Source organism: Alexandromys fortis, unplaced genomic scaffold (assembly GCF_014885135.2).
Source record: "Alexandromys fortis isolate MF-2015 unplaced genomic scaffold, M_Fortis_MF-2015_v1.1 scaffold_101, whole genome shotgun sequence".
Lineage (NCBI taxonomy): Eukaryota > Metazoa > Chordata > Mammalia > Rodentia > Cricetidae > Alexandromys > Alexandromys fortis.
The window spans coordinates 5,624,537-5,651,262 of record NW_026067983.1 but is presented as its reverse complement, the minus strand read 5'-3'; the positions used below and the strand labels follow the sequence as shown (position 1 = coordinate 5,651,262).

The 26,726-nt window shown below is 39.2% G+C and overlaps 1 protein-coding gene across 7 annotated transcripts in view; it reads right to left on the bottom strand.

Moving 5' to 3' along the window:
- Immp2l (inner mitochondrial membrane peptidase subunit 2) overlaps positions 1-26,726 on the bottom strand; it is a 786,207-nt gene that overhangs the window by 259,699 nt on the left and 499,782 nt on the right. For all 7 annotated transcript variants that reach the window (XM_050158683.1, XM_050158677.1, XM_050158681.1 and 4 more), the window contains exon 5: positions 750-815. In XM_050158683.1, the coding sequence (XP_050014640.1) occupies positions 750-815 (66 nt within the window). The remainder of the gene's footprint in view (positions 1-749; positions 816-26,726) is intronic.

Sequence of the window (26,726 nt, the reverse complement as noted above, 5' to 3'; positions counted from 1 at the left end):
GAGAGACCGGACAGCTCTGCTGGAGCAGAGACGCCATGCTCAGCTCTCCCAGGCAGCTGCGACCCACGATGGACTTAGGCTAGAATCTTTCCGGTAAGCGCACCTTGGGGTGCTTACACACATCATTAGAAATGGGCTAGACCAGGTGCGAGAATTAGTCTGTAAGGGCTAGAGTTCATGGGCCAAGCAGTTCTTTAAATGAATACAGTTTGTGTGTTGTTATTTCGGGCATGAGCTAGCCAAGCGGCCGGGGTGTTGGGGACGCAGCCCCGCCGCCGCTCCTATTTCAACATGAAACCAGTGGTTGAATGTCCAGAGCATGTGGCTGATCCTGCCTTAACAGTTATGCTATGTTTTATAATCTAAGGACAATGGTATGCTCAGTACTTTCATACACACCGTTCATCCTGAAATGGTGTCGTGTACACTGAAGTAGACACCCAAGTGAAGTTTGTCCTAGTTCCAGACCCCAAGGCATTTTCTACTTTAATTTCAAATAATGACCCCAAACCAATTAAAACACAAGTCTGTGAGCCACAAGGTGGTGGCACACACCTTTAATCCCAGCAACTGTGGGGGGAGGGGGATGAACTGCTGTGAGTTTGAGGTTAGTCTGGTATACAAAAGGAGTTCCAGGACAGCCAGGGCTGTAGCACAAAGAAAACCTATCTCTGGTAAACAAAAACAAACAAACAAACAAACCCAAAAGCACTAGATTATAAATTAAATGCAGTAGCCTAGACACCTACCTTATAATGTCACCTTCAAGAGCAATCACTCTCTTAATGATCTTCTGTTCTGGGTTTTTAGGAGACCTAGAATTAAAAAAAAATAAGGTCATATAATCAGCTCTGTTGACATTATTTTAGGGGAAAAAAAACAATTGTTCAACAAAATCAGCTGTAGTAAAACCATTGCAGAATTCTTAGCATCAACCTTACTCAGGTTTCAAGGGATCTGAGATACTATTGAGATACTTATGCTTTTTAAAAGCTCTGAGAATAAAGAAGCCATAGTATAACTTAACAAAATGGGAAAACACAGAGGGACTACAGAGAAAGTTGGTACAGTCTGCCATTCCTAGTAGATAGAGGTGGAGGCAGCAGGAGCAGGATCCTTCTACACATAGCAACCTCCAGGCCAGCCTGAGCTATAGGAGACCCTGGAAAAAGTGAAACAGAAACCAAGCGGATAAACAACTTAGATATTAAGGGGTTAAGATTATTAAGTACGTTGTTATTAAAGTCAAGTACATTCAAAGGATGTGTGTGTAAGAAAGCAGACATTTCTTTTAACCGATAACATTCTGTAAAGTTTATGTCACTTTAAAATCAAAAGCAGATCATCCAGAAAACAATGATATATTTTTTTAAAAAAATAAAGTAGAGAATTCCTTTAAATCATATTGGTGTTTAGCGATTTGATGATTATAGAATTCAGAGAGATAAACAGTGCTCCTGGCAGTGAAAAGAAATTTATAGATTTTGATATAGTTAAAAGATATTTTCTATTTTAATCTCCTTTGTAATGAGAAAATTTTATTCAAAGACACACTGCTTAAATAAATCCACAGCCCTCTTGGAATATGCACCCCAAGTGGTTCTTTCCTCGTTAGGCTAGGATTGATCTGAGAGGTCAAGAGAGTATGGGAACTGGATAGATAGAGCACTCGGAGATTTCCTTGTGAAGAGGCTTTCTCATTCACCTTGAGCTCTTCTGTTCCAACTCTGCAGCCTGCCACATCTGTCCTGAACAACCCCGCAGAAGCGGTCACAAGGGGGAAGTACTCGCCTGCTAATAATGTCCCTTCAGCGAGCTCAGAAGCCTGTCCTCAGTGCCAGCCAAGCCTGGTGAAGTTGTACCCCGAGTCTCAGTTTGACTGCCTTCCTAGAGAAACCCTGAGCCAATGCCCCCACCTACGTTGCCCTCGGAAAATGCGCACCATCAATATCTGTTGACTTAAGCTGCCAGGTACTGGGAAAATTTCTTCTGCAGTGATGGACAGATAACTCCATCTTAATGTGGACAATCTCCTGCTGATAACATCTTAAACCCCCGATTTAACAGACTTGTCTCAAGGAGCAGATCATATATCATATAAATAATCGTTTAATGTGTACTTGAAAATCAACCAGAGATAAAATATTTTCATGCCAATTGACGTTTTGAATTAAAACGCTTTTTAAAAGGAAAGTAAAAGTATAAAAACAGAAATAGAATTAGAAAAACTGTAAGTGTGTTCTGAATTAAAGGAGTTACAATACAATTTATATCCCACAATACATCTTATGGAGAAAATAAAATTATGTAAAACAGCTGCAATTGCTTTCACATGATTATGAATATTCTTTATTTTGAAGGGAAATTGAATCAGAGTTTTGACTGGCCTCTTTAAACAAATTGAGTAACTGGTTTTCTATAACTTTAGTGTCGTTAACAGACAATTCTAAATCTAACTTGTGGGGTTCTGTTACCTTTAAGCTGTAGAAATGGGTTCTCTGTATAAGGCAACTTAAGACCTAGAAAATGGCTATCCTCCTCTTTCATTCCAGTCTCTCCAGACCTACTCTTAATCCTGCTGCAGCTGGCCTGCAGGAGCCCCTCCTTCCTCCCACCTCGATTCCCTAGGAACCCTATAATGATCTGTTCTGTCTTTTTAAGAGACAAGCCACGCCCACTCCTCCCCCTTCACTAAGGCAAGCTGATCTTCAGCTTCCAGCCCCAGTTCCTTCCTTTTCCATCTCTCCCTTTCTCTCTCTGTCTCTCTCTTTCTGTCTGTCTGTCTCTCTCTGTTCTTCTCTCTTCTCCCCTTCCCTTCCACAACCTACTAAATAAATATCCAACCTCTTTCTGCATGGCATGTCTATCTGTGTCTCTGTCTCTTGCCCACCGTGTGTCTCCCTGCCCGAGACCAGCCGCCATTGGAGACCTGTGGCATGGTCTCATGCACCAGACCCTGCCTAAGTCTGGCTGTTCTCGGGAACCATTGCCAGCTGCCTGCCACCACTTGGGAACCTGCAGCATTTCTGCCACTGCAGCCACTTGGGGATCCCACAGCATTTTTAATTAATCCATTACAAACCCCATCCCTTGGTGTGACCCAGGATCCCCCTAACTTTTCTCCACTGTCAGTCTCAGCTTCTCCTTATATCCATCTCTAACCCTTGACTCACAAGAACACTCTGTGCCAGGGACCCTAGAGTCACCACAGTTTCCTAACATCAAGGGCACCAAAGAACAGCCAGACATCAAAGACAACACTAGGTAGCATCATACACTTTGATATATTATATACACATTTATTATACATATTACAATTCCAGATACCTGGATTCCCGTGAAAGAAAACACAAACATATGTAATCAAGACAACATGCCTCTTCAGGAAGCCAGCAACCCTGCTGCCGTCATCTCTGGGAAAAACAGTGTAGCTGATGCATAAGATGAGGACTTGAAAATAAAAATTATGACTATGTTCGAGGACCTCCAAAGCACATGAGTAAACACCCTAACAAAAACCATGAAAACAGGAGAATGGAATAGTGAAAACACTTCAAGACATGACAGTAAAACTTAGCAAAGAAATAAAATCGCTAAAGAAAAGCCAAAGTGAAATAAAAATGAAAACGAACTTCTTTGGATATAATCAAAAACTTCAGTAATTAAACCTCACGAATGGATTATAAGACACAGAAGAGAGAATTTAAGTCTTGAAGATAGGTAGAAGAAATGGATATCTCAATCAAAGAAAATGTTAGGTTTGAAAATCTAAGATCAAAGCATACAGAAAATCTAGGAAACTATGAAAAGACCAAGCCCATAAATAATAGGTATAGAGGCATGAGAAGAAACCCAGATCAAAGATAAATAAAGCATTTTTTTAACAAAGTCATAAAAGTAAATTACCCCAATCAAAAGGAGGTTCTCATAAAGGCCCAAAAGCAAACAAAACAACAAATATACGGAACCAGAGTAGACACATAGCAATCAAAATTCTAAAGGTACAGAAATAAGAAAGGATACTTACAGCTGTAAGAGAAAAAGACTGAGTAACATACAAACGCAGACCTATTAGAATTACACCTGACTTCTCAATGGAGCCTCTAAAGTCAGAAGGTCCTGAACAGATGTGCTGCAGACTCTAAGAGACCACAGATGCCAGCCCAGACTACTATATCCAACAAATTATCAATCACAATCAATGAAGAAAGAAAAAAATATTCCATGATAAACCAAATTTAAGAAACTGCTATCTACCCAGCTCTACAGTTGGCACTGAAGAAAGACTTCAGTCTGAAAAGGTTAGCTACACCCAAGAACACACAAGGAACACACAGTCTGAGAAAAGTAAATAAAAAGATCAAAAAGATGATAAACAATCACCCATACCATAACATCAAAATAAAAGGAAAAAGTAAACACTGTTAGTTAATAACTCAATATTAATGGTATCAATTCCCCAATAAAAAAGACATAAACTAACCCTGGATGAGAAAACAGGATCCATTTTGTGCTAGAAATACAATTCAGTATCAAGGATAAGATACCACCTCAAGGGAAAAGGCTGGAAAAAGACACTCAAAGCAAATGGACCCACAAAGCAAGCAGGTATGGCTGTCTGACAAAATGAACTCCAAACCAAAATTAATCAGAAGAGCTAGGGAAGGACACTACATACTCCTTAAAGGGAAGGTTTGTCAAGAAGATATTACAATTGTAGACATTCACGCACCAAACATAGGGAGCCCAAGTTCATAAAAGAAACATTATTACAGCTAAAATTTCAACTAAATATGTAATTTAGAAAAGGAAGTCAGGAAGTATTGCTGTTATTACTGGACAACAGCATTAGTCTATAATTAGACACAAACAATGTACTTCTGATTTCACTGGGGAGGCTCAGGAAGAATCTAAAACAGAAAGCAGAGAGTTGTATTATTAAAAGTCTTAATGGCCATATTTTTGGCTTATTGGCAATGTGATTTAGTAAATGGCAATCTTTTGTGTCATATGATGTTACCTAAGAATAAATGGCCCAATGCAGAAGTACCGCCTGAACTAATTATAAAATTACCACTTAAATTGAGGTAGGATTAATGCTAATGAGTAATGTAAAAGGAACCCCTATTTGTTTTTTAAATGTTGTGCCAACAATCTCTAGGCTTCTGAGATACTCAAGAAGTATTCTGTATTTTACAATAATTTGTATTTTATGATCATGATGCAAAAGAGAATATATAAAGTGAGCTATCTGTATAATTAAAGTCTTATGAATTACTACTTTAAACATACCGATAAATTTCAATGTAATATTAAACTCATGAATCTAATCAAATAATTCAAAATGAAACAAGCTATTACTAACATTAATTCCATTACTGCTTAAAATCTATACCTATATTTTAATCATTAGACTGTTGAATGCATTACTCTGAAGTAAGGAGAGGTGGTAAGAGAGTTATTACAGATTTGCATCATAAAAGTTATTAAACTTCTCTTTGTCTGAATTTTCTTGGCCACTTGCCTGTCTCCTAGCCAATGTGAGAAATAACAAGTGAAGGATTGGGTCTTATTTCAGGAGTACAATGCATGCTGCCCAATAAATACTCAAATTTGCATTTAAATTTGTAATTTTAATGTTTTCACAATAGGCAATATTTTATAGTTTTAATTTCTGGGACCTGAGTTACAAACATTCCATCTTATGCTCATGATTTAATCGGGCATGAGGCCTGGCTGAGAGGAGTAGCATTGTTCCTGTACTTCATGGGTTGACACAATAAAGCTCCAATCAGAAGACGCATGGTCTCACATTGCCATGACAGGGTGCCCCTTGCAATTCTGTGGAATTTCATTTGCTATTATGATTAAAGGGTTGACATTTTAAAGTGGTGTTAGGCCAAACACAGCTATGCCTTTGGTCACAAGACTCTCTGAAACAGATTTTGGTTCTGTCCTGTTTGCCTGGCTGGACTACTGGAAATCCATGTTTTATGGGAATCGAGTTAGGAGCACCTGTCTCACTCTCTCACTTCCTGACAGTACGGCATCTTGATGTCACAGAGATGCCTTCATCCTGGAACTAGGCATGTCTATCTTTGACTTGTGCTGAAATTAAAAAATCACATTTCAGTGAGTTGGGTAGATTTGTGGTTCAGATTGACGAAGGTTATTACAGATTTAGCCTCCAGGTTAGAATCAAATTGAGGCCAGTATAGCGGCACATGCCTTTAATCCCAGCACTTGGGAAGCAGAGGCAGGGGGATCTCTGTGAGTTAAAAACCAGCCTGGTCTACGGAGTGAGTTCCAGGACAACCAGAGGTATATACTGAGACCCTGTCTCAAAAGAAAAAAAAATGTGATGTGGGGGAAAAAAAAAAAGAAGGAAGAAAGAAGAAAGTCACAGAAATCACATTGACCACAGTCAAATATAAATATGAGGTCTAAAGAAGACCATGTACTTAAGGATTATTACAGTATATATCAGAGTGAGATCGTACAATCTTTTATTTATTTATTTTTAACTTTTTGCTTGCTTGCTTGTGGTGCTTGGGATCCCATCCAGAGTCTTGTGTAAACTATGTCTACCACTGAGGAACACCTCAATTCCAGATTTCTAAATCTTGGTTCTCTTCACCACTTTTAACCTCACCCATTTCTCAGGTCAAGTTGTCTCCACGCTGACCGCAGCACAGCATGCACCTCCTGCAGAGGGGCAGCCTGCAGCCCAGAGGGCGGTGTCTGCCGACACTGCCCCGCCTCGTCGTGAGAAGGACTCTAACTGGTGGCAGCTAGTGCGGAGTGACCTCTGATTATCACCAAGACGAGGTCAGACCGGGCATCAGCCAGAAGTCACATGACTAACTTGGAATTGTGGCAGTGTTTTAGATTTGCCATAGAACTTTTCAAATAAACTGTAAGATAGACAAGCACATAGGAGACTTTACGTACAAATTCTAATTTCTTCTTCCTCTGAAAAATATAAAGAGAGCCACAATTCTTGCATGAAAAATTTCAGTGGAGCTGGGAAGTCAATACTGCAAATCTGCTGGGGTCCCACAGGCCTGACCCACAGATGTTCAGTGGCTGAGGTTGAGCTTGGGGGATTTCTATAAATCCTAGCTTGACTTCCGATTGTGACATCACAGGGCCACAAAAGAACATGTGTAAATGCTGTAGCTTGAGACTTTATTCTGAAATGGCTGTGACAAGGAGCGGAATCCCCAGGGCCTCCAGGCATTATTACACTCCACTTCTTAGACCAGCATACACAGACTGTCATTTTGCAAATTCTCCCAAGAAGGACTTGTCATATTCTGTTGTAATCAAGGGCAAAACCAAACATCTTAAAGGCTTAGCTTACTTTTAGTACACAGTTAACTAAAGAAACACACAAACCCGATAACAATAGTGCACATACTGAACGGTCAGTTTAGCTTCACTGTCTCTGATAGCAAGAATCAAATGGTACTTCTCAGCATCCAGTTCTGTGCACTTGCTTCATGCCTGGTCGTGTGCCCTTTCTGCACAGGCATGGCTGCATGTGCACGGCTATGCACACACACACGTTTTTAAAGAGACACTGGTAATACTGAGCACACTTGCATTAGCGCACTTATGGCTTTTAAATCAGAACAGCATTTGAGCTACCTTGCCCCTTGTTAACTTCATCAGAATGGTGTCATCAGAATGGTGTGAATGAAAGCAACTGCAGACCTTCCCTATTCTCTGGGAACATTTATAACCTTGCAAATACAGAGCACCTCATTTCAGATGTTCTTGCTGCTAATGTAAGACGTTCAGTCCCTACCAACCACTAACACGGTAACACCTCAGAAAAGGCAGCAGACAAACGGCTCCAGCATTTACAAAGTAACATGCATACGGTGACTAGAATCCATGTGCATGATCCAAATACGTCTTTTTTTTGCCTTATTTTTTTAAACAATCTTTTCTCATTTTAGATACCAATCCCAATTCCCACTCCCTCCCCTCTTCTCATTCCCTGCACCTTCCCTCCACCCACCCCCCATTCACTCCTCAGAGAGGGTTAGGCTTCCCATGAGGAGTCAACAAAGTCTGTCACTTTGAGGCAGAACCAAGGCCCTTCCCCCTTGCATCTAGGCTGAATAAGGTATTCCCCCATAAAGGATGGACTCCAAACACCCAGTTCATGCACTAGGGATAAATCCTGGTCCCAAGGAAAGAGATATCTGGATTGAAGGAGCCATTATGGGGATAATAAGAAACCCGACACTAGAGAAATTTCCAGGAATCCAGAAAAATGACCCCAGCTAGGACCCTAAACAATAGTGGAGAGGGTGCCTAAACTGGCCTTCCCCTGCAATCGGATTGATGACTACCTTAACTTTCATCATAGAACAACTGATGGAAGCAGATACAGAGATCCACAGCAAAGCACTGGGCTGAGCTCCCAGAGTCCCGCCAAAGAGAGGGAGGAGCAATGATATGAGCAAAGGGGTCAAGACCATGAGGGGGATACCGACAAAAACAGCTGACCCGAGCTAGTGGGAGCTCACTGACTCCAGACTGACAGTGGGGGAACCTACATAGGACCAAATTAGGTCTTCTGAATGTGAATGACAGTTGTATGGTTTGGGCAGTCTGTGGGGCCGCTGTCAAACATGTCTTCTACGTTTATGTTCTAGAAGGGACAGGGCTGGCCTTGTGAAAAGCACCTGGACAACAACAGGGGTTAATCATATGGGCAGAAAACTTCAATGAGAAGCGGAGATCTAAGCACTGGGGCATATGCTTTCTCATTTTGTGGGGGGTAGGAGCATGGAAAGTCTGACTTGTCTACTTTGGCCATTTTCACATCGCATGCCCTACCTGAATCAAGCTGGAGAAAAACCACAACATTTTTACAGGGCAACAGAGACACTCCAGTAAGGTTCCCAGTGGCAGGAGCAATTCCGTGTTTCAGATCTTAATCAAGGATATATATTATGATAGCACTGACTAAGTGTATGCTGTGGCTTATAAATGCTCTTGCTGTAATGCAAAATATTTCACTCTTACTAACTACAATTAGAAGAAATTTAATAAGCAAGTAGTTACAACTGTTCTTATTAAAGTCAGCCTTGATTGTGTAAAATCAATTAATGTGCATTATGACTATAATTTTTTTAATTATAAAGAGCTGCAATAGTTTGTAGTTGGCTGTTTTGATACTTCAGAACACATGTCTTCATATCTCTACAAATATCTAAGGGATTTAATACAATAATAACAGTGAGATCGTACCAATGTTTGTTTACTAACTCTAGCAGTTCAAAGCACAGGACAACACAATGTTCAGGGGTTAAATACAATTACAGCTATATATTAACATCTGGAATAAGGGTTTGAACATGAATACATATATCACATACACGATATGTGTTTAATTCTACTGTATAATATGAACACATATCTGAAGAAATGTACTTCCAGCCATAAAGAAACATCTGCTCGAGAAAATGAAATTTCTTGGTTGACTTATTTTGCAAATCTGTTGCTTTTATACAGGGAATATGCTTTCAGTAGGCCATACATATGGAGATGAAGAATTCTTAAGTTAAAAATCAACTCCACTAGACTCTCAAAGGGAGACCTTGACACTAGTGTTGTAGCCCCAAAGCCGGACACAAACATTGGAGTGTTCGTCTTTTTCCAGTCAAGCTAGCCTTGAGGCCTACACTATCTAATTGACTATACCTATACTATACCTAACTGACTATACAATAAAGCATCATTATGACTATGGGGTAAAGTAATATCTTTGAAAGAGTAAACCATCAGTCTAGCTAATACTTTGATTAAACCATTAGACGTCCAGATTCAGCCAGGTTGAAAAATTCTGCCATACATTTTTGTTAAGTTTGAAGAATATTTATGCCTTGAATCACCTAGAAAAGGAAGGCATGTGTTTTCAACATCACACCACATCCATATAAAAATGGCATATAAGAGGTAGGTCAATTAAAGTATGAAGTAGGTTCTGGTATGTAAGACCTAACTCAGTACCTTAAAGCTGAATACACGCAAGAGGTTAGAACTATGTGGGTGGGAGTCATCTGTAAAATGTTACTGGAATAAGGACCAGCAGGTCACTAACACTGCTGACATGACAGCTTTCTTTTCTTTCTTTTTCTTTTCTTTTTTCTTTCTTTCCTTTTTTTTTTTTTTTTTTTTTTTTTTTTTTTTTTTTTTTTTTTTTTTTTTTTNTGTCCTGGAACTAGTTCTGTAGACCAGCCTGGCCTTGAACTCACAGAGACCACCTGCCTCTGCCTCCCAAGTGCTGAGATTAAAGGCGTGCACCTCCACACCCCAGTTTTACGTGCCAGTTGTCTGTCTATGATGGTGAGTATACTCTGGCGTTTGAGATGCCAAACTCAAGGCATGATGCACATAATGACGTCAGGAGAGCAAGAGCAAAGTCATTTAGGACCTTTTTACTCAAAGACATTTGCTCTTCACCTTCCTCTTCAATTATATGTATTTTCTAACCAATAATATACCTGAAAGAGAACCATAATCTTTAGCTTTATGTATGCAAAGACAACAACATGTGCATGGTAAACGATGTCCTTGAAGAATACCTAACTGTGTCTAGCGAGTGCCTGAAAGGGAGAGAGGCTGCTGTGTTACTTGTGCCCGTCACAGTTGCGCACTACATCCAAAACAACACTGTCAGGGGTCGCCAGTGTAGTCCTCTGTGGTCACAGGAAATGGGAAGTGTAAACTGATGGTCCCACCCCTTACCATTGTGACCCACAACTGAGATTAACAAAACAAAACTTTTCAGAAAGCAAATATCAGGTAGGAGGATGTTTCAATGGTCACCAGCCAAGACTGAAAACCAGACAGGCTAAAGTGCCTCCACAAATGTCAATGAAGGCTGTTGAATGAGGAACAGGGTCCTGCCCTGAGGCTGGCAGGATATAAATCCAATGAGGCTTAGAGCCTGTGTTGACAAAATGAAGAATCATAAGCAGGCTGTCTTAGTTACTGGTCTGTTGCTGTGACTGACCAAAGCAACACTGAGGAGAAAGCATTTAATTGGGGACTTGCATACAGTTTTAGAATCATCATGGGGGGGGGGGGCACAGCAGCAAGGGGGCAGGTATGGTGCTGGAGAAGAAGCTGAGAGCTCACATCTGGTCTGCAATATTAATGCAGAATGAAAGAGAGAGAAACTGGATCTGGAGCGGACTTCTGAAACCTCAAAGCCTACTCCCGGTGACAGATCCACTCCAACCAGGCCAATTCTAATCCTTCCCAAACAGTTCCTACTAACTGAGGATCAAGCATCCAAACATATGAGCCTGTGGGGGCCATTCCTGTTGAAACCACTACATACGCAATTTGAATATGATTCAAATTGCTGCATGCATTTGAATTTAGAAATTTATTCTAAATTAAAAGGAATAAGATTGATTTAGTTTTCAGCTGGAAACTTAAATTTAGTAGTGACAATATAAAATTACATTTTTGCATATTTTATTTTTATGATGTGATAATTTATACCAATCCCATTTTATTTTTTCCAGTGTATACTTACGGATTAATATACTCTCTAGTGACTTATGTCATGTGTATTATTAATGTTTCAATTGTGCTGCTAGATTCAGAATTGCCTAAAACTGCATTACGTTTACATGTGGGAAGACATGGAACTGCAAAACCACTGATAGTAATCTCTCTAAATGCTCACACTCAGCAGCAAGAGCCCTGACTCTGTGGAGATTCGAATTTAAGTAAAATATGAGACATTTTGCCTCGTTCCCATTCTAAACCTATTGAACTTATTTATTTTTAAAATATAGTACTATTGTTTTGCAGACAAACTCTCAGAGTCCAATAACTAAATACAATTTGCTACCTAAAAAAAAATCCCCACTTTACGCCCCCAGTACCAAACTGAACAGCATCAGCAGCTGCATTGAGGAAAAAATGCACGGGGTTTAGGATTTTATGAAATCAATTTCAACTGCTCTACCCTGAAGACAGCATTATCATTTACTCGCTCAGCTTGACAGTCATAGATATAGCTCTAGCTGCTAAATTTTCAGCAACTTAGAGGGATTTCTTCTGCTCTGGCTACAATAACTGGTGATAATTTACTTATGGATAATTTTAAGCTAATCATTCGAGGAAGCATTTTGTAAATGAGACAAGTAGAAAATGGCACCATTTTAGGTGACACATTAAAAATAGTTTTAATAGACTAGAGGAATTCGGGGGACAAGTTAGGGGAAATTTGGCAGCAGATTCTTTTCTAAGTAGCCTCAGTTTGTTAAACCGAGAGAGATAAAGAGCAGTGTCCAGGGAGAAGGAGTCAGATGAAGAAGGAGGAGCCTGGTGGCCATGTGTTCATTGGAAATGGAGCAAGTGCTCCGATTTCTCCACTGGAAGACAGATGCAACTGTTCATTGGCACATTCGGATTCTCGACATTTAACAGAGCCTCCGAGCTAGAGAAAGTTTGCTTAGATGCTGCTGGTCGCTGTCTCACAGCCATGCTTTCCCCTGCTAGGCTATGGAAAAGTTCTGTTCTTTAACAGAAAATCAGTAGGGCAACTTGTTCTTAGTCATGGATTGCAGAATGGCACTTGTCCTGTAGGCAGAAGTGGACAGATGTCGGCGACGGGGCACAGTTTCATCGGTATGCAAGTTCTAGAAATGTCTTCATTGGCACAGCGAGAACAGTAAATAATAAAGAATACCTGAAAATTGCTAAAGAGGGATCTTAAATGCTTTTACAACATGATGCAGGTGAGGGACTGGATATGTTAATTAGGTTGATTGAATCATTGCACTGAATGCATGAAAATCGTTATATTCTATACCAGAAGCCTGTATATGTTTAGTCAAATAACTTAAATACTGCTTGGAATATTCCTAGTTGTTTATATCTCCTATAACTACAAAAGGAACCTTTATCACCAGGTCATGGCCATACTTCAGCTTGCGAGAAAACCTTTCATGGGCTAGATCTGCCATGCTATTTAGTCAACTATAGAGTAGACAGTAACAACCATAAAATGTGCTCAGGAATGGCTGTTATTATGTTAAAAATCCAGTATATTGAGACTGCAATTTGTCAGAATATTTTCCTTTCCCTCTTTCTTTAAAAGGCCCATACTGTGGCTACCTTTTTTTCTGTCATTTATGACATTTTATTCCACATATTTACTTATCTTCTTAAAGGTGAACATACAGTGTTGCCACCGCACGTTGTTCCGTACAGAAAGCTGTCCTGATACCGGGTTGGGAGACACTGATTAATGTGTGAAGGCTTGCCTGCCTTCCAGAGCACCAGCATTCCCATTCTGTGTACACAGAGAACAGACGCTAATCTCTGCAGCTGTCATGGCGACGCTCTGCTCCCATTGTCCGTTTTACAGGCTCTGAAACCACTCCACACTTCAAACACGACCAGCAAGAGTGTGTCTCCAAAAGGGAACAACAGTGGGAAGTTATTAAGTTCAAATGGAAGTAAACCTTCTCCTCCGTGTGTGGATGGTACTCATAGGGGCCTCGTTTCCATATGGTTCGCACAGCTGAACCTTAATGAGCAGATCTCTGGCACAGGGCTAAGGACCCTCATAATACTCAGATGCCTCCACAGTGGAGCACACCAAGGCAGAGCAGAATTAAGGGAAACAATTTCCAACTGTTTTTACGTGTCTGTGGATTAAATATAGGAAGGAGGCTTTAATTTAAATAAAAGCACTCCTTGGGAGCATATGCTCACCTCCCACCATTCCTCATCAGAGTGGTTGAAACTTGGGAGTTTTGATTTGCTATAACATGGGAGCTTTGCCAAGAGACACTAGCAAAAACATACAAAGTGGTTAAGAATAATTCCTAGTTATACATACATACACACACACACACACACAATAAAATATATACAGTTTAACCTGCAGTCGAGTGAGTTTCTGGGCCATGGTGCCATGTTTTGAAATAACCACATGGACAGATGTTTTGATTCATTAAATGATTTAGGATGATTAAACTCTACTTAAAACTTGACAGTGTTAACCTTATTCCCTGGAATGCCATGGCTGTCTGGGAAAGACATCGTGAAGTCAAATAAATGTTCCTCACAAAAAGTTCTTTGTTCTTTGATTCAGCTGCATTTTAAACCAGAGAGCCCCAAAGCCTGCCGATGCCCAGGCTGTCTCTCCACTGTCTCAGCTCTTTCTCGCGGCTGCCATCTGTCTGCTTAGCTTTTCCCAGCACAGTGCCCATCCCTCCAGGCTGTTCACTGGCACCGAGATGCCTCCCTCCAGTTCTTTGCGGGACAGTGAGAGCCATGCATGGTCCAGGCCATTTCCAGTTCTTCCCAGAGAGGTTCCTCAGCTTCACCTCACCACGTCTCTCACGCGTCTATCTTTCTCCACCACACATGTCAGATAATAAGCAAATTTGATTTAACCCTTTATTTTAAACACAATTATTCTACAATAGTGTTTTGAGCTATATATAGGTAAAATTTTTGTTTAGAACTTCTTTTACATTACAATTTCCTAAGACCTGACAGTGCCAAGCTATAATGACTCAAACACAATATCTAAACAAGTCTATGCAGAAGCAGCAGCTAATTCAAATGTTTCTGTGGGAAACGGTATATTGCATTATTAATTTTTAATACTTAGAAACCTACCTACCTACTTTTCTTCATGTTGATCTGCTCATGTAGTCAGTCTTACTGTAGGATTGTTTAGTTACAGCTTTCAACAAATTTATAACATGATTTAGTAAAAGAAAAACGTCAAAATGAAATTAAAAGTTATAACTCTATAGAACTCATGAGAAGACCAAAAATAAAGTGACCATATTTAAATAGCGTATACTATTTGAATTATATATTATATATTATAACTAATTAAATTATTATTAGTGACACTTTCCCAGCCTGTCACTACCTTTCCAAGTCAAACTCCTGTTTTAATTTGCTCCCGACAACCCCATCCAATCCCTTTTCAGTCCAAGAGTCAGCTGTTCACGATGCAGACTGTGTCGCTGTTGTGGCTGTGTGGACTTGACCTGCTGCTGTTAACAAAGAGACTTAATTAATTATTTGCTGTTTTGACCGGCTATTTAATTTCACCTCCACCTTTGTTTAAGTGGTAAAAGGCTCAATTGTTTTATCACCTTAACCTTAGCTTTGGAAAAAGCACACAGAATTTCTCAACTGCCAACTCATAAACTGCCTTGATCCAGAAGGCTGATTCTCAAGAGCAGAGCTCCTCCATGGCTTGTGCAGAGTCAGCTCAAGTAAGACAGTGACCTGGTGCCATCAACTTGTAAAAGATGCTCTTCGTTTTGATAGCGGCAATGGTTTGTATGCCAGTACTCTATGAGCAAATGACACAAGAGCATCTCCATAGGCCTCATTCACAGCTGGAAGGATAGTTTCGTTGAGAAACCTTCACACATGCAAAACACAGGGTGTTTATACTTTGAACACAAACATATGTAAATGAATGCTGCAACAGTTTCTCAAATTATCTTTGAGTTGTTCCCATTGTTTTGACCACACTAAGCTCAGTAATGTAATCACCCATTTCAACCCTCAAGAAAACCAAAAAAGAGCAAAGATGCAGTTTTGAAGTAAGGGTGAAAACCGATTTTACAATGTATGGGTGCAACAGCACAGGTCACTGATAATTTAAATGTGGGACACTAAGCAGGAAGCTAGAGGAAAGAGCAAAATTCATGGAGAGTCTCATGTCTCCATTTCATCAGCCCTGATGTTACAACTTCACCATCTCTATCCACTGCCTATTTGCTTCTTGAACCATCTCTCCCTCCCATCCATTTGATTGGTTATCTATCTACCTACCTACCTACAACCCTTGTTTGCATAAGTAGACCATAAGATTACAGCGATGAAGTTTTAATCTCTTTATATTCAACACTAAGTTAGCTCCCAGCATTTAAAAGAAGAACAGGCTAGCACATCCATTTAGTTGTCTTTGTTCAGCTCATGTTTAGGAGGGCCTGTTGATGAGACTTCATGGGAATATCTTTTGACATTCCTAGGAGACACAGTCTCATAGCAAATTCCATACTACTGACAACGGAATGCTGAGAGTATGAGAAATGGTCCCCCTGGCAAAGAGCACACCCATTGGATAGCCAGTATCAAATGATCAGCTCTAAAAACATATACACAAGAAACATTATACAGACTGAACAGGCTGAACTTCTATATTTAGGAATTTATATGCACATAAATCCACATATAACAAAAAAGAGGCTATGAAATTGAAAAAGGACAAAGAGGGGCACATGTGAGAGTTTGGAGGGTAAAAGGGAAGGATGAAATGATTTAAGTATATTAGGATCTCAAAAGAAACTCAATATAACTTAAGAGTTATGTAAAAGAAGAATAGTAAGTAGTACTTGTAAGGGTAGCTAGACTGGACAGACAAAATCAGATATTGCCACTACCTATGCCAGGTAAGTAAAATCAGAGGACATCTGTCATTCTGTGTCTGGCTTATTTCATTTACTATGTCTTCAGGGCACATTTATCATGTAGTATGTATCACCATGTCTCTCTACAGTTTCTGTTTGCATGAGTAACACGGGTTACTGATTTATTAACCTTGGAGCAATATCCCGATACACTTTCCTAATCTAATAAAAAAAATAGTTACTGATTTTGAAACAAAATTATAACTCCTCTATTTTTTCCAAGAGAATTTAAACTGATATGAAAATAACAATTTTGGACTTCATAGACAGTACGTAGATCAGTGGTTCTGAAATTTTAAAGGCCAGGTGGTTGAACCTGGCGATCTACAAGCTACATCTTACCAAGCACCTAATGTCTGCAGAGCAGGTGGCCTTGGTCCACCCTGATAAACACAACTGGGAACTGTCACGCAAGTACTCTATGAAATGCAGCACATTGGCTCCTCACATATTCAATAAATATGAAAATCACAAGAGATTTTCAAAATAAACCTGGCAAATAATACCAATTTTAAACCATGTACAAAATCCTCAGCAAGTAGAAAAACAAAATTTCATATCAGAGAAAAATAAAATTGTCTACCAATTTCACATTGAGCCTCAAACTGGAATTGTATGCATAACTAGCACAAAATACTGTAATTCAAGAAAGAAAAATTATCCCATTTTAGACACACACACACATACATACACACACATTATAAAAAGTCACTCCTGGAGAAAGATGATAAATTCTGCTTTAGCGGGAGGGCTCTGGTTGATACAGAGCATTTTTATTATAGTAGTTATTCATCCAATAGATATTTGCTGACTGGGATCTAGGTGCTGGGTCCTCTATGTTACGAGATTACAATAATCTATACTACTGTAATCTATGGCATACTCCTATGTAATGTATGGTATACGCTATAATCTACGGTAAGTATGTCCCTCCAGGATTCAGGTCCCATGTCCAGTTATATCACTTTGAGCAAGTTATTTACAAGTCTTAACATCCTTTTCTTTTTTCATGAGTAAAAACAGATGAGCGCTATACTAACTACATATGCCTCCAAAGACATCACAGAAACCACTAAACATTAACTGTTGAGCATGTGCTTTGCAAAGAACCCGTGGCAGAATGGGAGACATGAGAATGGAGACCTTCATGGGTTCATTTTGTTAAAAGTAACACTCTCTGAAAGTAAGACTAGTGAATGAACTTCTAGAACAATCAGTTCAAAATATTCTGCAAAATCTATTATTCACAGATAGCAATTTTGTTGACATAGCATGCTCACTCACTCTACTTCCAGAAAAATGCCAGAGGACGCCTTGGTATCTCCTCCCCTCCTCCTCCCTTGCTCTCCCCTCCCACCCACCCCCTGATGGAGGTGGGTCTTGTAATAATAAAGAAACTGCCTCGGCCCTCATAGGACAGAAAATTAGGTAGGCGGAGTAGACAGAGGAGAATGCTGGGAAAAAGAAGCTGAGTGAGGGAGTCGCCATGATGCTCCCACTCCAGACAGACGCAGGTTAAGATCCTCTCTGGTAAGCCAGCTCATGGGCTACACAGAATATTAGAAATGGGTTAGAACAATATGTAAGAGCTAGTCAATAAGAAACTGGACCTAGCCAGGCCAGGCAGTGTTTGAAAGAATACAGTTTCCGTGTAATTATTTCTGGGTATAAACTAGCCATGCGGGCGGCTGGGTGCCGGGGACGCAGCCCTGCCGCTCCTATTTCAACAACCCCCCATTCTTCCCCACCCTCTGCTTTGGCCTCAATCTCTCCCATCCCCTGGAAGTTTCCCTCTCGCCTTTATTGTCTCCTTTCTACTTTTCTCCTTAGGTCATTCAACATCTTATTTGTAATAACTAAAGAAGACTGGCTTAATAAGCCTTTTCTGAAACTAGTAATCTGTTAGTATTTTTTAACATTTGTTCATAAACTATTACATTTGTTGCTAAATGTATTCTTATTGGGCAATACAATAGTTCTGGTGAAATATAAAACTTGAATCAATGTCGGAGACTAGCTTCAACAAGGATACCACTTACCAGGATAGCGGCATGGGGATTAGAAAAATAAGTAAAGAGAATGAAGACGTGAGTGAAAATAATAAAACAGAATCATAGGAAAGTACCAGTACCAGGAGGGAGTTCCAGGGAATACTGAAGTTACCCATGTTTAGTTTCCATTTGCTTAAATTACTCCCACCCCAAAAAGTAAGAGTAAGATAAAAAACTTCATTAAAGTGATATAAGGAAATGAGTAGACCAGTTAAAGGTCGCAGGCTACATTCTTAGTTAAACATTCCGCTGCTACAACAAGATAAGTAAAGCTCACACCCTAGACCAAAACATTCTGTAGGCAAACCACTCCCTGGTTGGAATCCATCGTTATTTCCCTAAGGGAGTAGGAACTTGGAGTAGAATTCTTAGACTTTTGTTTAAGGAAAAAACAGGTCTACTTCTCAACATCTGAAATACAAGGTCCAGATACAAGCCACAACTGTTGACAATAACCTTGAAGAGAACAGAACTCCCAGCTCTAAATCTAGGCGGGACCTCTGTTTGAGGCAGAAACAGACCTTGAAGGAATAGAAGTTCCAAATCTCTGACCTTTGGTCAGGGTGGATCGGCAACTCTGGGCCAGCTGAAACTCTCTGACCTTCAGACAAGGTGGAAATAGGCTCAGAATTTTGGGCCTCCACAAACCAACTCACATTTTTTTTTGTGAAAAGTGAAGAGAAACCAATCCCTTTAATCTCTTGTGTATTTTAATTAATCTCAGCAACAAAAGAAAACAATGGAATTTTGTTTGTAATTGCCTTGGGAATACAGCAAAGAGTTAATTAGATATCCTTGCAATTTGGACAGTTGGAAAAGTCCTAGGCTGGAAGCATTCAGAATAAACTACTAGATGGCCGGTGAACAGTAGACAGTCTCTTTGTGGTTTAGTGTTTTCACTAAAGGACAGGGAAGTAAAAGGACAAGGCCATTTTTGACCTTATTTAAGCTCAAGCTGTGAGTATTTTAATTTCCTCCGACAGACTTAACTGTGGTAATATTTGAAAAAAGCAAAACAATATTATTTATGTTTTACAGTAACAAACCTATGCACTAGGAAAATGAACATCCTTCCAAAAGATGCACACCACAGAGGTGGCTCCACATGGTAGTCAGGGGTGTGAGTCCATCCATCCGTCAATCAAAACACTACACTATCATTTCACACAGAGGCCACTGCTAAACCAGATGGCTTCAAACTGGGGAAAAATATCAGTATGGGGAAACGTGCAAGCAGCGACAGCGACATTGGTGGGAACAGATATTGTTGTCATCCTTTCTAAAATGGCACGTAAGTACAAAACTTCTTTTTTATGAGAAACATGATCAAAGGAACAAATTCTATTTAAAATACATTATCATCTATCCAAAATGTCCTGTTTACCAGTGAAACAGAAAAGGCAACACTTAATCCCAGTCTGAATACACTACTGACTCATACAAAAGCCCTCGAAAACCTGACAAATGGTATTTTTATTTATTTTTTGACTCTTGGGTCTTTAAAATTCTTTTGAAATACCTCAGGAGTTAAATCATCGAAGCACAGAGGCCAATGTTTTATAAAAATCCATTACATTGAATTCCAAACATTTTGTTTTTAAAATGCTTGGCTTGAACTATGTGAATAATCTTAAGTGACATTTTTTATTATAAACTCATCCTAATTATGGGAAAGTACAAAGAAGGTATTAAGGAGGTTCTGGGTTATGGTGTAACTGGTTTCACATTAGAGATTGTCTTGTATTGACCAATGTCTGTACTCATATAAGGTCAGATGGTTTCAGAGTGTGTACAGAAATCTATGGTAGACACGGTAAGTTTGTCTAGAAGGAAGTGCACCCTGGCATGTTTGTCTCACTGAACATTAACCCAAAGACTTTCTAGCATTTTTTGTTCTGATTTATTCCTCTCCCAGCCCCACCCTTGAAATGATTATCCAAAATAACTTCTGATGAGATTTCATCGTTTACCTTTTTTACTTCTTTCCGTCTCAATATATTCTTTCTTTGGGATGTATGCATGACTTTTTATTACCTGCCTTTAAATACCTGATAGTCTGACAATGCAAGTTTTTCTTCAACCCTTAAGGCTCAACAAAATAGGAACTTCAAAGCGGGACAAATACAAGTTAAAAGTGAGAGACATAACTAATGAGTTCTATCAATCCTGATGGTCATTGAGTTACTAACAAAAGTTAGAGCTTGGAAAGGATTGAATTATTGGGCTTGGCAAAGCCACTCTGTTAAAATTATGTGGGCAATTAACAATTCTTGCCTACAGTTAAGTCTATATTTAGCAAATCAAACTGATGGGTCATGCCTTACACAGCATTTAAGAAAACTTTGCTAAGTTGAAGTAAGACTGGGCCTTCCTTACAAGACAATGAACAGCAGTCGTATTCTTAGAACAGAACAAAATGTTTAAAATAAAATATAGGTGTTTAATGGCTATCATTAACTTTACATTAAAAATACACTACTATTTAGGAAATAACATTGGAATAAGAAGTAGTATTGGAGAGCTGAAGGTACTCTTTTATAAAATGATAAAAAAATAAAAAGTATTGATTAGAATACTGAAACAAGTCATTTGTAGGGCCGAGGAAAGTGCTTCTTCTTCAGTCCCCTTAAGGAAGAGCCGATTTTTCTAAGTTATCCATGTTTTGTGATGGAAACAACCCCTCTCCTTCAACCTGGCCCTTTGCACTTTAGCCTTGTTTACTTTGGCTCCATGGGAAGACAGGACCCACAAAAGCTAGAACCACTAATTTCTCAGTTTAGACAGCCAAGACAACTAACTGAACATCAGGACCTATACTAAGCTTAGTGCTTTCATTTCTAAGAAAAGGGATTAAGGAACTCAATAGCAAGTGAGAAGGAGACCTGGAATGACTTCTGCAGTGAAGTAGTATTGGAAGGTCTTTCCAAAGACTGCATTATGTGTGTGTGTGTATGTATGTATGTATATGTGTGTATGCATGTGTATATTTGCATGCATACATAAATACATAAATATATGTATATCTTCCATGTTGGAGACTGTATATATATATATGGACATACATATGTACACATATATAGATATGTGTATATGTATATATGTGTGTATGTCCATATATATATAGCCTCCCTCCCTGAAAGATATACATATATTTATTGATTTGTGTACATATACATATATATGCATATGCATGGGTTATATATGTGTGCATGTATATATGTATATATATATGGGAGGAAAAATTACACATTAACTGCAAATTTATATCTATCAGAATCAAATTTCAGATTCTATTAGAAAACCTAACTGATTTTCCCTGTGCAATTCTCACGTTTTCAAAAATAATAAAGATATGTTTGAGCTGCGGTTCTCCAAAGCTAGACCCTGCTGTGTCATTGAACCAGAGGCATAAAGTTGAATCAGGTCACATATCCACATGGACATATAAATATATATATATATCCATGAAGAAGGCAGTGATTCAGAACTCCCTATTCAGAACAGTACCATGACCCTAGCTAACACACTGATTACTCAAAGTCAAGTAGTTTTTGTTGAGTCCTCATAGTATAAGCACTCATATGAGGAGGGAAAAGATACACAGAACATCAAAATTTGCACCTTTGTCATTGGTCTCAGCAGAAAATCCTGGCACTGAATGGGTATGGAGACCTAGCGACTCTCTGATCCCTGGAGGTGGTACTACTGCATCACAGACGAAGCAAACGGGTAGATGCCATGAGGGAGCTGGCACACAGGCTCCATGAACTCACTACAGACAGAGGAGCTATGCCTGCACAAACACACTGGAAACAAAGGCTATTCCAGTTGTTCACAGGCACTGCAATACAATTTGAAGTACACATCTGGAAAACATTATAGGATAACAAACAGCTGTCTTGTAATCCAAGGCCTACTTCATATTAAATATCAAAAAGCCAACATCAATCACATCACGTGGATAAAAGTGCTTTATAGAAAAGTCTACATAGGTGAAGCCTTCTGTAGAAATGACAGTCAAAAAACGTTTTTCTCATATAATGTTAATCATTCAACTGAAAATCAAATAGTAGAACCATTAACAAGGAGCTCTTGATTTCCCCAAATATAAAGCTATAGCTAAAGTTCAGTAACTGTTTCTTAGGTCTCCTAGCAGCAATTTAGGAGCATATTTTAAAAATCATTCTTCTTATTACTAAATATTACATAAACCTGCATAATTTGATTATGTCTACAGCCATACCAACAATATCAGAAAATTCTGAAGTACATAAATACTTTGTTCAAAAAAATCTAATGGTGAGTTTTGTAACTAAATAACAGCTATTTATTTCCTATATGGTAGTTATTTCCTATATGAAACTAAGAAACAACTAAGTACTCAGATGCAGAAAAGGTAGATTTATTATGCATCGTTGCAAGAACTACTTAGATCTTGTCTTATACTTCAGTAAATTCTGCCTCTTTCTCTAAGACCATACTATGGACTAGAGATGAACTTTAACACATGTTGTGATAGGTACTAATCTATTAGAAGAAAAGCATTAGAAGAAGGGCTGAAAACGACTATCCAGGCCACACTACTGTACTTTGGATGAATACCAACTTTTGCAAAGACCCTCTGTCTGTCTTCACACATCTTGGCAGTACCAAAGGAAGAAATGCAGGAAAAGGCTCCCCCTCAGCTGCTGGTTACGACATTACTAAAATTTCGGACCTTGAACTGTAGACTTGGAATTTTCTAATATCTTTCTTTTCCTTCTTTTTCTTTTCATTTATTTATTTATTTATTTATTTAATTATTTATCTATCTTGAGACAGGGCTTCTCTGTGTAGCCCTGGCTGTCCTGGAACTAGCTCCATAGACCATGCTGGCCTTGATCTCAAAAAGATCCACCTATCTCTGCATGCCAAGTGCTGGGAATAAGGCCTGTGCCATTGTCACCCAGCTCAACTTTCTAATTTAGGATTCAAGACACCATGAGCTTCAAATGTTATCCCAGTATGAGTTTAGGGGAGATTCCTCCAGGCATTTTTACAAGACTGAAAAACCTTTAAGTCAGGAAGGCATCTATCTCTACTACGTCAGAGCAGGTTGTGTGGGGAAACAGTCTGTTTTCGGGCTTCCTGGGAATCTTGTAAATCCTGCGGAAGAGACTGTAACTCCTATCCTCAGGTGGGAAGCCGGCCCCTGCTAGCAGGAGTTTTAGAGGATAAGGAGAAACAACATGGAACAGAGAACACTGGCTTCGGAAATGGAATGTTGAGTTTTTCTTCCAGCCAAATTCCATCCCCTCTGTGGGCCTCAGCTGGTTAATATCTAATGCAGCATCCTCAACAGCCCTTGAGAGCTGTGAGACTCATGGCCAACTGAGCTGAAGTGTATCACAACAGTTGGTCAACACACTGCTTGCAGCCTTTTTCCTTCCAAGAAGGCATTCCAATGGTTATTAGAGTTCTGCACTACTATCTCCTTCATTCTTCTCTTCTTGGACCACCCATTTGTCCAAAGAGAGATTAAAATAGGTAATGTCATGTTTATTATCCCAACTGATTCTCAGTAAAAAGTTAAAAAAAATCCTCATGTATAAACAGTAGAATCTGCATGTATAACTCTATACAAAGAACTAGACATATAGCTATACCTACACATAAATAAAGCTATCTGTAGAAATAATGAGTAGGGAAGATGAAAATTTAGTATGACACAAATGTTACTTTTCTAAATTATTTCATCTTTCAATATTTATGCATAGGTCCTCAGAGGTAACAAGCTAAAATTTAAGAAAAAGTCAAGTTGCACAAGTAATTTAAATGGATCAAATAATCTATTTTTATAGAGATGCTGAAGGAAATAATAGTTGACTTTTCACAAAAATATGTGACTACATTATTTCAAACATCTTGACAAAGGAAAAGATGGTCAGCGTTAACAAGCATTCTTGACATGCTGTGCTTCATCCAGGGGACTGGGCCTTGAAACCATATGCCATCCCTATTTGATCCAGAACAATGATTCTTTTAAAACTGCATGCAAATCTTAAAACAATCCTCTTGCATTGTCTTTTCTAAGGGAAAGTTTAACCTTCATCTAACAGCAGCATCCCAGGTAGCACTATATATACACATATGGCATTACCCAAGCTGTGTTCTGCGGAACTCTCAGCTTAGTAATGCTAATTTCTCAGATATTGGAAGTAAAACCTTAAAATGAAGAAAGTTCCACGGAAAATAAGACTTTGGAAGCCCTAACTAGCTAGAAAACAAAACAAAACCAACAAAACATGGGTTTAACAGTAGCCTTGTATGCTCATAGGAACCATGCACAGCCAACAGATGTGCATGTGTCCTTGTGGCTCTAGAAGACCATCTCTTCTTTGTCTCACAGATGGTATGGACGATGTTTCTGACTTAGTTAAGAAGCAATATACTTATTTAAATATATTAAATCAAACATTATATTTATTCCTGTGAGCTCAGTGCCCTGAATCTCCTTCTGGTAAAACAGAAATAAAATGAGTATTATCTCAGTTTCAAATGTAACAGCTACAGCCCAGGTCCGTGGAACAGAGTACACAGGCAGTGAGCACAAAATTGTATAATTGCACCCCAGTTATACAGTTTGGGAGGATCCACAGGGAAGTGTAACTTAACTCTTAAGAGTATGGAAACAATGCCTTTTGTTGTCAATATGTGGATTCCGACGGCACAAGGAAGGCCACCCTCTTTGCAAGCAGTGACAAAGAAACACAGTAAAGATGCATACATGGAAGATATTGGGGAACAGGTACATAATTAGCACACGTGACTTCTGTAACAATCCTTTAGTTCATGGGACCGCAAAAATTTTAAAAGAGGCTATGAGAGTTGGCACAGCTGGTGCACATGAAGTGGCTGGATAGCAAGTTTTGTTATATACACAGAGGGAGAGGAGGAACAAAGAGAGGCCATGCTGTAAGTAAGCAAAACTCTCGAGGCACAATGAGGATGTCAAGAACAGATGTGAGGACATGGAGAGATGGCTCAGTGGTAGAGAGAGCCCACTGCTTTCTCAGGGGACTGGAATTCGATTCCCAGAACTCATGTCAGATGGCTTACGATCGCCTGCAACTCTAGTTTCAGGGAATCAGACACCCTCTTTTGGCCTCCATGGGCACCCAAATGTACATGCACTTACTCTCCTCACAGAGACACAAACATACACACCATTAATAATCCACTAAAGGAAATTTTGTTCCATACAAATGTCCTAAAATAGAATTTAAGGCAAACACAATGTAAATATTCAAATGTAAATATTCAACTATAACCCATTTGTAAGAACCCTAAAGGCTATGTTTAAAACCACAGAACGAATTCTGTACCTACTTTTATTACATTTGCCCCATCGACTGTTAGCATTGTTCTACATTTTCAGATTTGATTAATTTTGCTACATCCTTAGTAAGCATAAAGAGGGAGGCCTTACTCCTTCTCTGAGAGCAATCTAGAACAAACAAAACAGAATCTCAGGCACGAATCAGACTTAACTGGTTTTGATTTTTTTTTCTCCCTGCAAGTTCTCCTTTGCGTTGCCTCCCTGAAATCTAGGCCTGTGTTACCTTGTAGCGGTGCTTACCACCTAACCTCCTAGCCAGCCTCCCTGAGGCCAGCAGGGCTCTGCATATGCGACCTTACACCAGGATTGCCTTTGAAAGCACAAGCCTGGGGATGTGACTTTTTCATTAGAAAACTTTGCTGATTTTCCAAATGTGTGATATATAGAAAGATAAATCAACATACATACCCGATCTACTGTCGTCCTAGGCTCTATCCCTAATGGGGGCAGATTGTCAAGTGTTGCTGGACATGGCAAGCTCAAATTGATATGTGGAACCTTTTATTAATACCACATATTAATCTTCTTTACCTTCCCTTGAAAAAGAAAATTTTCTAATTTTCATGCAATAAGGTGAAAATGTCTGTTTCATAATTAAAAGTAAATTCCACGAGTTACACTGGATTAGAACAAATCCTATGAGCTGTTTACATAGTACTGGTATTTCAAACTACATCACTTAGGATGATCAGTGCAAAGTCCACAGAAGATTAATAAATGATAATATTCCGTACATGTAAGAAAATAGTATATTCCCAACAAGGACTCTTGGAGGTCAAGAAAAGCCCAGGCCACTTCCAC